Source organism: Stylophora pistillata, chromosome 8, assembly GCF_964205215.1.
Source record: "Stylophora pistillata chromosome 8, jaStyPist1.2, whole genome shotgun sequence".
Lineage (NCBI taxonomy): Eukaryota > Metazoa > Cnidaria > Anthozoa > Scleractinia > Pocilloporidae > Stylophora > Stylophora pistillata.
This window is the reverse complement of record NC_142526.1, coordinates 1,130,010-1,146,861: the sequence shown is the minus strand read 5'-3', so window position 1 is coordinate 1,146,861 and position 16,852 is coordinate 1,130,010. Positions and strand designations below refer to the sequence as shown.

At 37.1% G+C, this 16,852-nt stretch overlaps 1 protein-coding gene and 1 long non-coding RNA gene across 5 annotated transcripts in view; both read left to right on the top strand.

Annotated features, from left to right (window-relative positions):
• The window catches only part of LOC148724381 (uncharacterized), a 48,808-nt gene extending 40,567 nt beyond the window's left edge, over positions 1–8,241 (top strand). Inside the window, exons 1-4 of one of the 4 annotated variants that reach the window (XR_015990743.1) lie at positions 929–1,505; positions 2,915–3,051; positions 4,114–4,212; positions 6,260–8,241. This is a non-coding gene — a long non-coding RNA (uncharacterized LOC148724381). The other 3 variants (XR_015990744.1, XR_015990742.1, XR_015990741.1) reach the window with 3 other exon arrangements.
• The window catches only part of LOC111347048 (hatching enzyme 1.2), a 25,004-nt gene extending 8,152 nt beyond the window's left edge, over positions 1–16,852 (top strand). Inside the window, exons 2-8 of the mRNA XM_088730303.1 lie at positions 32–53; positions 658–754; positions 13,811–13,966; positions 14,355–14,475; positions 14,686–14,864; positions 15,360–15,623; positions 16,391–16,852. Coding sequence (XP_088586429.1) covers positions 32–53; positions 658–754; positions 13,811–13,966; positions 14,355–14,475; positions 14,686–14,864; positions 15,360–15,623; positions 16,391–16,530 — 979 coding nt within the window. The 3' untranslated portion in view covers positions 16,531–16,852. The remainder of the gene's footprint in view (positions 1–31; positions 54–657; positions 755–13,810; positions 13,967–14,354; positions 14,476–14,685; positions 14,865–15,359; positions 15,624–16,390) is intronic.

The window sequence follows — 16,852 nt, the reverse complement described above, 5'->3', positions numbered from 1 at the left end:
TGTAATTTTTCAATTATTTTTCTTTTGTGAGCTTACCCCCCTGGGGCCACACCGTAAGTATAAAATACATTTTTCTTTATTATATCTCAGTATTTATGTTTTCTCAGTTTTATTTGGTGAAATTTAGATTCTGACCAAAAGTAGATCTGCAACCTCTTTTTTATTAAGAATAAGGAAAATTGAAATTCATTCTGAGGAGAAAGCACCTTCTGAGCTACGTCTCAGAACGGTACATGAATATGCGAACCTTTCAAAACCGCGAAAGGACTGGAAAAGCTCTTTCTTAATTTGTATTACACGAAAATAATTCTGAAAATTTTATTTTAGACGTATAAAATTATGATCTCATGTAAGCTATAAATCAAATTCTTACTCGCAAGCAGCTATATTCCAAAATTAAAAAAATGTGTCTCAGCACGTTATCATAGCTATAAAAGTAATTTTTCCTCTATGTTGACAATTTTCCGTCGCTTACAATAGGTTTTAGAAATGAAATTCTTATTGAGTTTTGTTCTTACTCAGTCTATCATCATGTTTGAAATTATAAATAACTGCTCTTGATTTGATATTTTAATTCCACAGTTACATTACTGTTAAGTTAGCTTGATAACAGTGTTAGTTTGTTAATTGTTACAATATTTTTGCTTCCATAATAAGCTGCCCCCCTATAGAAACTATCAGCACCAAAGATTGTTTGTTGATATAACACAGCTTGTTTCCAAGCGAGTGCAGAGATCAGATCATCGACCCTCGCGTACGTATGTTTTTAAAAGTTGTAAACTGCTTCCAAACGTAGTCGCCAGTATTTTAACTGGAGCTGACTTCGATACTAATTAGTTTGTAGAATTGGAGGCTGATGTCTAAGTACCCTTTGGCTCCTTCCATGTTTTGATCACTTCTCGTCAGAAATATGCTTACTCAGGCAAGTCTTCATTCTTCACATTATTTTTTTACGTTTTTTTTTTTGACATGTCATTCTTTGGTGATTTTCTTCATGTGCATTTTACAAAGCCAACACCACAATATCCAATACATTATATACTGATTTATTTAGTTTCTTTCAATGGTCATAGTGCGACTCCGTTTATTTTTACTTGATTCTTAAATCACAATCGTAAAAGAATATGCCTGTCATGTCTCGTGGCATTTTCTAACAAGTACGATAACATAGAGTGATAAAGAATATCTGTCAAAAAACATTACTCCATCAATATGAATAATTTTTCTCGATCCTGATTAAATTGCCTGAGGCACTAATTAAGGCGTTCATGTGCTCTACACTTTCTTTTAAAAGCACTTTAAAATGTTCTCAAATTTTGCTCACCATGCCTAGCCTCGTTGCAGGGCAAGTTCAGTTTGATGTTTATCACAGACTACGGTCTGGCGGGCTTGGAAAATTTCAAAAATGTAGAGTGCTGTTAGGATGAACAGAGACATCGAGGCCGTAATATAATGCCATGAATTTTTCATTCAAATTTCCTCTTTGTTTCTTTTGCACATTTTGGGTAAGTAATTCTGCAAGTAGTTTTCTTATCTATTAATTTTATTAATTTCCTGAGGTTATAGACTGTAGACGAAATGTGTTTTGCTTTTATGAAGGTAAACAGATGCGGATATGAAATCATTTGGATTGAACTGAAATGAAAAGTCTTTTCAATGAATATTGCTCGAAGGTTGTGTGACTAAAAAAGGAACAATTACCCTTATAAATTTCAAATATAGCTTTTTGTGACACAATTCAAACTAAGTTTTGTGTAATTGTAAAAGCTAGGTAATGCAAAATTAACGATTGATTCGTTTCCATATACTTTTGTTACCGTGTTCTCATCTTTTCCGCCCTTTTAAGAGTGAACATTAAGGTGTTGCTGAGTCTGTAACTGTGTAAATTCTCTCAATTACATGCAAGTTACGAGGAAGACTGAAAATACAGTGTTACTAAACCGTATATATCCAGGTTGCCATTTTATTTTGAGAATCCTCGAGCTAAGGCTAGATTTCCCTACATCCTCTTAAGACTAAGAACAAAGAAGAATAAAATCTTATACCACAATATGAAATGAAGCCCAAAGGTTTTTTGGGGAACTTAGTCTTTACACGAACTTTTCTCAAAACATTAATATACGAAAAGTGCACGTTATATTTGCAAACAGCGATGAATGTTACAAGTTTTTTCAAAACAACTAAACTTTGAAAACCAATCTTAGCATAAGTTATTAATAATCTTGCTATTTTCCAAACATATGGACCTGTCTATGATAAACTGATCTCTTTGAGACATTTACCACAGTTGTAAAGTTTAGCGAATGGTTACAGGTTTTGGTCTATCTCAGTTGTCAATTGTTAGACATAACCATAACCGTTTAGAATTTGTGCATTTTGTTTTTTGCATGAGTATCTTTTGCAAGACAAAACATGAAGATTCAGAGATGCTGTTGGATAAAATTGGTTACGTATCATGTTATGCGTTTAGTAAAACTAGTAAATATTGAATATTGTTATCCAATTTCCATAAAGGCGGTCGTCATTTTGGCAATTCAATCAGCTGTTGTTTTGATTCTTAACGTTTCATGAGGCACTTATGTTGTTTGCTACGAAACCTGTGAGTTTTAGAATTGTTAACGTTTTCAATCCAGGCCAACACTCTCATTCTTATACCAAAGTTCATAAAAATAGGTACAATGCATTCATCTCAAAAGGGCGGGTAGTTTTCTAGGTGACAATTAGGGCTCTGATAACTGTTCTCATCCTTTTAAATCAGACTGTCTTCTAAACATACTTTAGTCTGATACCCTCCTGGTATTAAGGTGAAAATTGAAAGCTTTCTTGCGACTAAATAATTTTCCGTGATTTTTCTCCCTCTCAGTTTTGTTCGATATTCAGTATTTTCCTTTCACACCGTTCTTTATTTTTTTAGGTTTTTTGTTAAAGGGGCAACACACGTCCGAACTAAATGACTTGAGAAAAGCATTGTTAGGAGAAACATGCCGCTTCATTACGCATGGAAAACTTCTTCGACAGCGAATTTTGTTCCAGTACCAAGTACATAACAAGGTTTCTTTCCAGAGTATTTCAAAACATTTTCGACAATTTGGTCATCAATGTATCGCGCCACAGCCACAAAACCTCAAGTTTATACTTTCGATTTTCCTGATGATGCTTCCATCAAGTCCCTTGTTTTCGAACCACCTGCGGCGTGCTGTTGTTCATTGGTGTTTTCTTTCTTCAATTTTTGTGAATATGGTAAAAATATATTTCTTAGTGATATAACAACGATACACCTCGCGTCTAATTAGAGCGTTTTTCCCTTCAAAAAAATTACAACTAATTCTGCACTTTTCCATCGAAACTTATTCACGTACTCAAAGCAAAATCAATTTTCATATGTTATAAAGCAACCAGAACTCGGAATTGACCCAGTTGTACGATAAACTTGGATTTGTGGTTAGAGTTGAAGAAAACTTCAGCAACTATCCAGTGAAAGCCGCTCGAAACTTAAAAGTATTGTTTTATGTTTAAGTCAAGATATTAAAGACGGTCGTGTTGGATGGAAGAGATGGTTATTGAAGCGAGATCTCCAAAGCTGATTTTCTCCTTTATAGAAAGAGCAATGCAGGAATTTGTTGTGAAATTATTTTACGGTTTTCCATTTTTTTGTAACTAACTGGCTTGGGCGGCCACGAAGACACCCTAAGTTTTAAGATTTGTAAATTGTAGCGAACAATGAATATCTGCTATTCAGTAAATTATTCAATTGCTACATTGCAGTTCTATTGATTTATCTTTATCACCACAGGTTTGACTTTCACTACAAGTTACGCACTGTGTAACCTGTTTACTCCGATGAACTTAATCATCTAATTGCGTGTGGGAGACTCACTCGTGGTCATGTGTTGAGGCTGTCGAGAATTACTCCAGTTTTGCGTATCATCGCATTTGACGATTGTGACATACAACAGTATAACATGTTTATTGTTTGAGAAAAGAGGGGAAGCAGAGTGAAGCTAATTTAGTGGCCCCAATTACCCCTGACCGTCTGTTATCATAACACTTGCCAAGAAGGAAAGCCAGGTAACAGTTGAACACACCTTAACGACAAATAAAATCTGTTTTCAGAATTCTGCAAGTCAGAAAAGCGCGGTTTTCTGACCAAGATTTGCACTTGAACAAACCAGGTACCTGCTCCGAGATAAGAGCACAGTGCTTTGATGTTTGGTAAGGACTAACTATAGTTTGTTTGAACAAGAAATCACACCACCGTCCGCTCTATTACAACAATAACATACTGCAACACATTTTTTTAGTGAAATAAACAAGTATCGGCCTAATACGGGTGGGGTAGATCTAGAGACAAAATTTGACGTAGAGATAGTTGTAGGTACATTATTAAGTTAATAAGTTTTAAGTTCGTTCATTTTTGTATTTGCCATCCAGCCAACACCTCACCTGTTAGAAAAGACGGTTATCTTTGTGAGAAGTGACCATCTGAGGTTCTTCAAACCTTGAGACTGCACAACTTCATGCAATTTTCACATGAAAATAGCCCCATCACTTGTTTTTTTATTAAGATTATAGAGTGGAAATTAGCAAAAGTATACCCCTTTAATTTTTTCCTGAGGTCAGGCATCAACTGAAAATGTTCTTTGCTAATTGAAGTATATTCCCTGCGGCTGAGAAGATATTTTATGTTTCAGTCATTGCAGATCAAAAAACGGCTTATTTAAGTTTTACCTTTGCTTGCTAATTCCTACCTATTTCTATTTAGGAGAATTTTTGTTATTGTTATCTTTATTTCATCGAAATAAATAGCTTTTTGACTTTTTGTATTTTCATGAGCACGCCTGTTATGCACAGACCACAATTTATGCCTGAAGTGCAATTACCTTTAAAATCCGAATTGACCAAACATTTCTACTTTAAGCCTCTCTGGCTGATTCTCTTAATTGGTTTGATTTAATTTGTAAAGTGAAATTAAGATTTCCGATTAAAAAAAAGCGGAACTGCGGCCATTTCTTTTGTGTGGATGGATTCCGACGAATGATAAATCTTGCCGACTAAAAGCGTTTCTGAGAATAGCTGTGCTTAAGTGGATAAAGTGCTAGAGCTTGGCAATTTCTTGAACTTTTAATGCGAGTCTTAATTATACACGTAGACACCTTTACATTTCTTTAGCCCTAGGGACAAAGCTTATTGACAAATGTAGGAGTCTGAAAGAATACATCATGTTGTAAAATAACATCGCTTTCCTAGCGACCGCACTTTTCGTCGATCAAATATAACTTGAACTCAAAATCGTTTCATTGGTTGGCTATCAAATACAGTTGTTATCCACTGTACTAATGTTTTTTATGGAGGGATATTTTAATGTTTTAATAACCTTTTTTCTTGGATTGGAGAAAAAGCAAACTGTTTCTAGAGTGTTTATCCACTTTTTTACAGTTCCCTACCCTGTCTGTGCAGACTGTGTTGATATTTTTCTCTCAAGAGATGCCTATTTGCTTAGTTATTTAGACTGATAGCGGTATTTTGGTGTGTCTTTCCAAAAATATACACCGCTTTCATGAATTCACAAGATAGAGAAAGCGAGACCTCAATCACGATACGCATATGCGAAAAGCGAGAAATATTTACATACTTTAATCACGTTCCGCGGCCTTTGCAACAATGGAGACTCCGTAGCCGTTTTTAATTCCTTTCCTTAGCTGTTCTTATTTATAGAAACTTAACAGGCATCTCTGAGGTTTTTCCATGTTTAATTCCTTAAAAACATTTACACATCTGGTTTACTGTTAAGTTCTGACATTATAGTAATTTCTTCTTTCGATTTGCTTCAGCAGTGCTTTGATTTATTCTGCATTTTCCATTAAAAGGCCAATCTTATTTTCCTTCCTTCAATTTGATCAGGAAATTTTTTTTCGTTAATATCAGTGTTACATCTCCCTTTCATTATTTCCATCTCCTTCTAAGTCAGAAAAGATGAAATTGATAACAGAAAACTATTGTTAAAAGAAACAGTTAATGATGTCTTCCTTCCCGATTTTAAACTCACGCCACATGTTCACACTCTTAAATCTTTGCGCATAGCTACATATTCCAATTCCTTGGTTCCTTTATGCAGCTTTAGTTTAATCATTTGATGCAGAATCAAATACTAGAATATACGAACCGAGAGAGTCTATAAACGTAAGTGTAGCGATCATTTTCATTCATAATATGTTTCTTGCTGCTTTAAATGCTACAGTACGATTATTTTGTTTTCAAGTTATCAGCTGCGTGTGCTAAGTGACTGCCTGGGGATGTGAGATCTTTAAAATGGGAATTGCTGTGATGATATTAGTGATAACTGATGAATGGATTCATGGTAACCGTCGTAGAAGTTAATAGTATTAAAAGTTCTATATTTGTTCAATTTGATCTGAACCTTAAGTGGTTTTTAATACTTCTTCTTAAATGTAACAAGGATATTCGTGTGCTGAGAAATAAATGTAGATTAAAAAAAATTACTTTTTCTGATGGTTCTTTAAATTTCCCAATCTTGGATATTGAGGACTGTCGTAAATGTGAACTTGGATTAATTCTTAAAACGGCAGTAATTCAGGGATTCTCCCATTTCCATAGCCCAAACTTGTTCCATTCTAGTCAAAGCATGTAATCTAACAACATGAGCAAATGGTTGACTAAGATAAAACTGAACGTTCATTATGGACTGGACTGTTGTGCGGGAGGTCGAGGGTTCGAGCGCCGGCCGGACCAGCACTCAGGGTCTTAAAAATAATTGAGAAGAATTTGCTGCCTTTTTATAACATCAAGAAATGGTTAGATATTCTAGTCTTCTCGGATAGGGACGAATAAATGGAGGTCCCGTCTCCTGCAGGGTTGGGGTAGGAGACGTTAATTTCCCACACACGAGATTACTGTGTGATATATGTCCTCCCCTGGGGTGGAATGGGTGGGTTTATTGGACCTGCAGTAATCGGTGCAAGCTGTTGCGGTGTCCCTGCCGGTTTGCGAAGCTAAATAAAATAAAAAATAAAATAATTTTGCACTTTTCTTTGTTGGCCTGGGTGGTTGTCGAGTATTGATAACTTTCGCAAAACGACATGCACCCACTTAGGTAACGAAATGAGGTCAGCTGATTTAATCTATGAACTAAAGTTTGGGGCACGCCATATCTTTATTAACTTGTGTTTAATAATTAGTGACTACATAGAGCAAGTGATTTTACTTTAGATTTACATTAATTTGTGTAAATTGAACGTGCTTAATTTTCTTCGGTCTCGCGTACCTCCACACTAAATAAGGTGTTTTCAATCTTTGAAAACTCGCAATAGGAGGCGATAAGTCTGAAAACACAGGGTTTGCGTTGTCCAGACGGCTGGCAACGAAACAACACTCTCTTCTAGTTTGCCGTCAAGTTAAGAAGTTGTAATAGTTTATCTTCCCTTTTTGTCGTTGTTGTACGAGTTTGAGATATGGCTAAACAAGTCCAGTCGTTCTCCAATTTTGTCGTAGCCACAGAGCGCTCTAGAATTTATGTCAATAATTATATGCTAAGCACGTAGCAACGTTGAAAGAAAGTTCCTGTACGTGTAAAAGGCGTGCTTAATGAACAACTACAATAACAAACACCATGGTGTACCGTTTACGGGCTTATTTGGAAAGAGTACATCCTCCAAATAAGCACGGTGTCTGGAAGACGGTGGTGCTTATTCAGAATTAGATAATTTATTGGGAGTTGTAAGAATTGGTTAAAATTGTTACTGAGGATATCCATGCAAGAAGAGCACAAACTGTTTTGTATGCATTTTTCGGCGCATTTTCTCTCCAAGAAGGTAAGCTCGAAGGTAAAACGGTCTACGAGGCGGTTTGGACTGACCGTTTATGTTAATTTCCGTTATCGTGTACAAAATTCAGTCTATGGGTGATGTACTTTATATCGAGTGATGAACTTTTTACAAAGAAATATATGCGTACTTCTCTTTTTGTTTTATCAGAGCGATGCTACACAGTAGTGACGGTATCATTTAGGACACCAGTTATAACCGGGTGCAGAACGGCAGCCTCAGCGTAAATGTTAATCAAACATAAGGCATGCGCAGCCCCGTTAACTCGGACGTTGACGTCAGTGTAGTTTCAACAATAAAAGATGAGCACGTTTATGGATGTACCTGTTCACAGGCTGTATTCACCGCCTGTTGATGATCTTTGGTGAAATACATATGAAATAAAAAGTAATTTACCAGCTACTGACTTCCACTCCAATTATAAATGTAGTAAATATATTTTGTTGTATGGCATGTATCAAAACCTTGAACGTTTAGTGCACCAATTTACATAGAATATATCGATAAAATAAATCAAGTTTCAAGAATTCAAAGACATTGACAAAAGGGGAAGCAATTGAACCTGTGTGATGGTTTTATAGCGGCCTAATTCTAAAATAAATAGGCTTAAGATAACATCAACGATTATAATTCGACGTTCGATACAGAGCGGCAAAAAGGTCGCCGAGAAATTTCATAGTCCTGATCAGTTCTCTCTCTTTGTAACACTCTGGTTTTGCTTTTGCCTCCGACATCTGTGAAAAGAATGGTCTGGATAGTAACCTGTTCTAACAACAGGCGTCTTCATTCACAAATGGTTGGGCGCCAAGGGCCTTGCCCTAACAACCTGTGGGAGAAATCTGAAATTGTTAAGACCACTGTTTTATTCCCTAGTCAGCTATTTCATTTTTGAACAACGTGAGATTGTACATTAACCAGCTTTTAGATGAAACAATGACTACCTTTCTACATCAGTTCACCTTTGCGGCACTCACTCACCGGACGATTTAGTTTTTCTGCGAATGGTTCTCGGTCAGAAAGTGTTCCTATGGTCTCATTTGGTTCACTCTAGCTTTTTCGTCGATCTGACCATGCACAGTGTTTTATAACTTAAACCCCGAATAAACCTTCCACAAAATGGTTGATCCTAAGCTTGAACAAAATCCTTTTCTGTATACTCTTTGACACTGTTTGCAAATAGTAAAGTTCTATTAACAAAAAAGTTATAAAACTCTTCCGTTGAAGCTCCTTCTATAACTTATCCTTGAGATTTTTGTTGTATGACTTTAACTGAGTAAAATGTAGTGACTACTCCAAAAACTGGAACTTACAAACTGCTCTGCATGTTGCTGTAAAATTTTTTTGGTGGTCTGTAAAGACTTAATTTAACTTTTTCTCCTCGTAAAGAATCGATGTCGACGTGTCACTAGAAAGCTCCAAATCGTTTAGACCCAGTAAGTTTCCTAATAAGTTCCCCAAAATTTGAGTATCAAATGATGTGCAGTTAATAATCCATCATATTATATAGATACTTCTTTTATGTGGAAATTTCATCAGTATCTATATAATAAACAGAACATTACATGGCCGCTTGGGGATATGAATTTTATCTTCGAGTGCTGAAAGTATCTCTCACTCGTTCGCTGCGCTCACTCGTGAGAGATACTTCAAGCACTCGAAGATAAAACTCGTATCCCGCTCGGCCATGTAATATCCTCTATGTCCATCACTGAAGATTCCTTAGCGGAAAGTTGTTGGATGACGTTGGATAGAGGGCGTCCGGAGAACTTCTCCAATATATGAACTCTCCATGAACATACGATGTAAGGTGGGAAATTTGTGAATCGAATGCTTCAGGTCTGTTGCTTTGAATACTCCAGCCGGTTGGCGATATTTAAGAATCAAAACTTTCAACTTGGTTTGAAATTCTCCTATTATAAAGCAGCTCCAGTAAGAGAGCACATGCATACCGGGTTAAAATGTCTTTTAGATTATGTCTTAGAATACACAGCAAAAGTGAACATGGTACAATGGAAAGCAACAAATTTATACAAAATCAGAGTCAATTGACAAAAGTTTTTATTCCCAACAACAGAAATGTTCTCTGTTAAAACACAACAGACTCATCCAAACATATCGTCAAGTTTCTGTTTGGCTGCATTTGTAAAATTAATACTAATTTCAACTTAACCTGGCGACATGAGACTTTCTCCGTCATTGGCTTTTCATGAGTGAACTTCTATTAAATGACAACGTCGGTCCGGTCCCAGAACTCGCCCATTCCTGCTCTCGATTGGTAGAGGCTGATCCAGGGCCAGAAGAAAGATCCGAAGATTTTCTCCCCAATTTTACAGTTAACACCTCTAAAAGCCTCTTTCATAAATGGCGGACATAGTTATTTTTCTTTTATATGTAAGTAGATTAGCCTATTTGGCCACGAAAACATGTAAACTCTATTAATATATGTCTTACGCAATAATCACCTCTATTGGGAGTAAGTTACTCCAAACCTGTGCAATCCATCTCGCAACCAAATTACAACAATGCCAGCTAAAAGTTTGTGCGGAATTTTCACAACGCCCGATGCTCTTTAAGAATACAGCTCATTGACAGCAAGCCATCTTGTAGTCGGCAACTCACTTCTTGGCCTTTTTTAGCAAAATATCTCGAAGGAAAAATTTTTTTTGTTTTCTTCCTTGTATATGTGAGGGAACAAGCTCATTAGCCACTAATTGACCAAAGTTTAAAAACCGAAACCTGTCGAACTGACTCAAAAGTATTCATTCGGACAGACAGTTAGACTTAATAGCAATAATAAGAAGAGTGTCTTTTCTTCCTTCCCCGTCTCCTCATTCCGCCTTCTAATAGTCGGGGGAGAGGAGACAACATCGGAGCTGAAGAAATGCGAATAAATTCAACTTATTATGCTCCTGTATTTTCTGGCTTTCCAACCTGTTACCCGTAGAACCTCTTTAAGAGCCTTTTTGAATGTGTGTGTGTGTTTTCGACAGAAACGATCACTCGCCAGAACGATTACCACAAGCGATCGTAAGAGCGGACGAAGATTCGTTAGCTTCCGAACAAAAACTAGAAGTTTGGGCGTCCATGTATAAAGGCAAGTAACATTGCGCCATTAGCAGTGCTCGTGAGAGTTTGTGGCGCATCGATGTAATCAAATTTAGCCCTTGCAAATGTCTTTTAAATTGCTATGCTTCGATCCGTAGCCTTTGCAAAGGACAACGCAGCTTTGTTTAAAATAACAGTTTAAAACCTTTAAAATTGTTTTGTCTGGCCGTTGTTTATTGTCGTAGCGGGAAGTGATCAATGACGCAAAAGATATTTGATATTCATATTTTTTGACTACTGAGTTTCTGTAGTATGAAGAAGCTCAAGGTGTCTGCAGTTGTTTGACTGATGCTATTTCATTCAATTTAATCAGAAAAGATAAAAAGCCTCGACGTGTTAATATTTATAATTGTTACAGAAAGAAAACATGCGAAAGGTCAGATCGCGTAACCGATTACTACATTTTCGTTTTAAAAGTTCCATTTTGGGTGTCAGGTGATTGCAGCCGGCTATTGATTATATTTTCATGTCTGTCGTTTGCCAGCATAAGATCTCACTGTGTTGGAACGTTCTATTGAAAGCGACACTTACATCCTGTGGTTTCCTTTCAGCAAAGCGATATTATGGTTGATTTGCCTTGCACAATTAGGAAATAAATGCATGATGTTGGCTTGGCTTGTGTTTGGTCACGTTTCTTGACACGATTGATAACTGATGCGTGAATGTAGAACACACAGATGTCAAAAGATATCTATTAAATTGATGTTTTCGTTATTGATATGCTTGTCACCTCAGCGAACGTAACTTGATTACTTGAGTGATGTTTTTCAAAACGGTTGAAGAGATAAAATGAATGAACACATACCATGTGATGCTATGCATGGAGCCGATTTCAAACTTTCCACTTTTGTTCCAGTTCATTCCCATTTGAAGACTCTACAGAAGACAGCCCTTGAGGCATTGTTTGGGGCGGTTGTGTGACGTCATGTCCACCCCGCTCTCTTAACCTTTATCCAGTATTGTTGATAAAAGTTTCATGTTACTACGAAACGCAATTGAGAACTGCAGCAGAGAACGTGGTCAAAGCTAAGCACAGTGAGCGCAACTGGGAGACAAAAACAAACTAACCTTCGCGATCATTCGATCAATTATTAGACTTTGCTATTAAGATGGAATTACTTTACATTCTCATTGGGCTTTTGATCACAAATTACTGTTTGGGAAGGAGTACACTGCAACACCTACATCAAAACCGTGAGCAGGGAGTTCAGCATAGAGGTGGGCATATTATTGATTTGGAGGGCACGTAAAAGAACAAACATATGACAGACACACTGCTGAGATGAAGAATTAAAATTTAGCTACAAAATAGCTATAGTTTGTTGCACTGGTGTTTTACAATATTACTATTAGACGTGCTGTGAAATTTGTTGGCGTAAACCAATTAACACTAGCATTTGTTAAAATTTCATAATGTTTAAGTGCTATCAATTATGTAAACACCTATTTGACCGCACATTATTCAACAAAACTACTGTGTCTATTATGAGTTTTATTGTTTTTAAGGAGCGTATTCAAGAGAACAGTAATTACATCTGTGCCGTTTGACCAACGAAAGATCAAAGCACAAAAGTTATCGATTTCACACCTATGATGCCCATTAAATTCATCATGTTTTCTCTTTTGTGAAGCGCACCTTCATTATTAATTTGGCTTTTGGTTGTATTTATCAATGTCATAAACTGACGTCAATGTTGTGACGCTTTTGTTATCACAAAATTTCTTTGTTATCTGTTTTTATGTTTGCAGCTTTTCCGTCCATTTTTGTTCTTTGCCCCGAATCAACTGTTTCATTTTGAGTGAAATAGTCGTGTTAGAAAGGGTGACCATCTTTTTCGGTTTTGATCCAACCCTGTCTAGCTTCTCGTCCTCCGTTATGGCTGCCATTCCATCCCTTCCTTTTTTCTTTCTTTCTTTCTTTCTTTCTTTCTTTCTTTCTTCTCGCTCTCTCTTATCTTTCCCACCGCCCACCTTTTTCCATCTGGCTAAACAGTCAAGCTCAAATCTGATTCGGTCCAGCCATGTACTTGTTCTCCTAAGAAACTTTTGCTCGCGAAGGGCTTGAGTTTTAAACTAAAGCTTTTGCAATCACTTGTTTCCAAGTTAATCACGTTTGAGCGTAAGCCGGCCATTTCCTACCCCATAGAAGTTTCAAATTTGCACCAATTTGGATCCCTCCAGCTCGCTCCGGCTGGAAATCATTACAAAGCTTTCGATTGAAATATTTGTTACGTAGAATCACCTTCCAGCCGATTCATGTTACATTGCTAGTGAAGATTGAGATCAATCTTAGCATCTTCGTCACTGTGCACGAGGATTACGAGACGAGAAAGGAATTTAAAATGCCAAAATTAGGGTTTAGTTAAAACATGGCTGCTGTTTAGGAGACTACGCTACGTCACTGATCTTCTGTGTATTTGAAAAGACATAATGGTATATTTTTTATATTAGAAAGATGCATGGCCCTACGTGCTGAATATCTAAAGTGGTTCTCTGCCCAAGGCAGCTGTCACGAGTTGAAAATAAAATAAGAATCACTCTAGGGAAGAACCAAACAGCAAAGTCTTTAATGCACAATAAGACCGCAAACATAAACATTCTCAGACGTAATCATCATCACTTATGTACTTTTTTAAAAAATCATAGTGTTTGATCACCCTAAGGCCACCAAAACATTGCCATTCATTTCATCTGGCATTGATTTTTTCAAAACCTGACACTAAATACTGAACTGAAGACCACAGAAGCATTCTCTAGTTAGAAAGAAGCAATGCTATGCAACGCTTAAAGCTAATGGGCGAAAAGAGACAGCTCATCTTCTAAAGAGGCGATCGCGCTCAACTGAGCTGTTCTCTTCTTTTCAGTAAAAGACGAAAGGATCTACGAAGGCGACATTTTTCTGGATCGAAGCACTCAGTCCTTACTTCGGAGTCTGAGAAGGCGACCGGTTCGAAGTGCCATTTTATCACCAAACAAAAAGTGGCCTTCGAATGCCATACCTTACAATTTTGGAGGCGTTAGTGAGTAGTATATTAGTAAAGTTGTGCAGCGATAGGGAGTGAAGCTATTTAGTTCGGTGCATCGAGGTTCTGTGTTGTGGCTATTCATAACTACATAAAATACAAAAAAAAAAAGTGATCCTAGCTGGGCCAAGCAGTTTTCAGAAACCTCAATACTCACCAAATCATAACAGATGTGGTTGGAGCCTATCCATCTTAAAAAGAATGTTAGGCCGATGTTTCCTCTTTTTCAGATTCTTCTTATCCATGCAGGACATCCTTACCCATGATGCATTGCATTTGACATCGAAATTACATCAAAATACACTACTACCCCATGCATAACCAAGCCGGTAGTAAAGATCAACATATACCCAATCTCACTGGTAATTGTTTCCTCTTCTTAAAGGCTCGCGAGTGAGGGAAGCTGTCGAATTTGCTATCAAAGACATTGAAAAGCACACGTGTATCAGATTCGTCGCGAGGAAAAACGAAGAAGACTACATCCATATCGTGTCACGTGGAAAATAGTAAGTCCTGAACATATTAACAATAGAACTAAGAAGGGAGAGGTGGGCTGTTGGTCGAAGAGTTTCTCTGGACTCGACATAGCACCCCTGTAGTTTCATTAGAAACCAGTGACCTCGTTCATTTCTCTACAGTACGCCTCAGAATGTCTATCCCTTAACTTAAAATTTTCTCCCATTGATTTTTTATATTATCTGCCTGTCGACTCATAGTTGCTGGTCTCCAATCGGACGCAGCGGTGGCAAACAGAGACTTTCTTTAGGTAAAGGTTGTGGTGATCGAAAGGGCACCGCCATACATGAGTTTATGCACGCACTGGGCTTCTTTCATGAACAGTCCCGCCTGGACAGAGATAACTACGTCACCATTAACTGGAACAACATTGATAAAGGTATGCTATTCGAATCATTAGGTGACAAAATCGTCTGATGGCAGAGCAAGAAAACTCAGAAATATTAAATCAAGTTTGATTGATAATCCGGTAGAAGGGTTGTAGAGTTTGTCTTTAAAGTTTTGTTCGGTTGTTCGTCAATAAGTTTTTAACAAGGAAGCGTTTAAAGTTCACTGAAAACGCTCTCATAAAAATCTTTAACAATTGACCTGAATATGTCAAAATAGAATAGATAAATGGATTTTCTCAAAGTTTGAAATGCCGAAATGAAGAAAAAAAGCAAAACATTTTAGGTTCAGTTGAACATCAACTATCAGAGCCGAGAGGAAATCCCACAAAAAATGACAGGAACAAAGATAGTTTTCCCATGTAATACGTATGTTTATTTCGGTAGTGCTCATTAATAGCTCATGGATGGGCTCATGCCCTATCTGCGTATAAATCAAATCGGTGAGTTACACTTTTTGACCTCGACGTTTCTTTCAACACCTGCAGATCAACAATTTAATTTTCAAAAATACAATCATGGAGAGGCGGATCCCTTGGACCTTCCTTACGATTATGGTTCCATCATGCACTATCGAAAGTACGCCTTCACTGGGAATGGTTTTCCAACGGTCGTTCCAAAGAACAAGTGGGCCACCATTGGTCAGAGGAAGGGCCTTAGTAAAATAGATATCAAGAAGATCAATAAATTTTATAACTGCTCCGCATATACTACAGCAATTACCTCTCCAAAAACCACAGCTAAGCCAACAGGTTAGGAACAGCACAGTTTAAAGTTCTAATCGGTGTTAACAGCGCGATGAATGTCAAAGCGAGGCGAAAATATAAGTGGAAAAATTTTTTTATAAGAAATACGGTAACTTCATTCTGCTTAAGAAATCTCTGCAGCTGTATCCATTCCTTATAAATAACTGCCTTAATTTTCACTTTCTGCCATCTAACCATTTCCTTATACACCCCTATTTTTACGTTCTATTGATTCGTAAAGGAATTTATTTAGGTCTATCGGAGTATTTTAGAAAGTTAATCAATACTGTAACAAAATTCTCAAACGTGAATGGCCAGTAGTCCGATTTCAGCACTAAAAGGACAATGTACACGGTCATCCTTATGATTGGACAGTGTAAATGGACAGTATACGCCTGCGCACATAGTGCGCACGCTTCTGGTGTACATTTAGCCAATAAAACTGTTTTTTTTTTTCATAAAAACGTGTAACCATTATTTAGTTTGTTTCTCAAATTTTGCCATAGTTTTGATCAGTTGGTAAAAGTACTTCGTGTAGTCCAATTCTTTCTGTAATCTTACTCGTGATTCACAAACTGGACTCCCGCTTCGCGGTCCTACGATTTTGTCACTCGGTCGCATGATTAAAGAACGAATTAAAGTTCCCTCAGTCTTATCACTACTACGGACCAAATGTTTGAGAGCGGGCGCCCTGTGGCGTGCGCGGTTACTTTATTTCCTTAATAACTCAAGCAAAGTGATCTAATTAATCATTTGTGTGTCTTTGTCACCAGATCCTCCCGTCCGGCGCCATTGCAGGAACAGGAACATGTATTGCCAAAGATGGGCGTCAGTGGGTTACTGTTTACACCGAAATATGAGATACAGAAAATACATGCAAATGAGCTGCAGAAAAAGCTGTAACTTGTGCTAAGATTGTGTGATCTGGTAGCTTTCAACACGATCTATCGTTTTCTCACTCTTTTGCAACTGCTTCGTAAAACGGTGATCTGACACATAGTGTCTGAAAGCTGCTAACTACAAACGCATGGAACCACTCGATAACAGGATATATATATATATTAATAAAAACGGCGTATTTGTTTAATATTTATTAAATATAGTATTCGCTATACAAGTTATTGGTGTTTTAAATCAATGCACCTGATTCGCCTCTTGGGAGGACTAAGCAAATGGCATTTACATGTAATGGGGTTAATCTTTACGAGATATTAAAAATCAAAACTTTGTCTCGA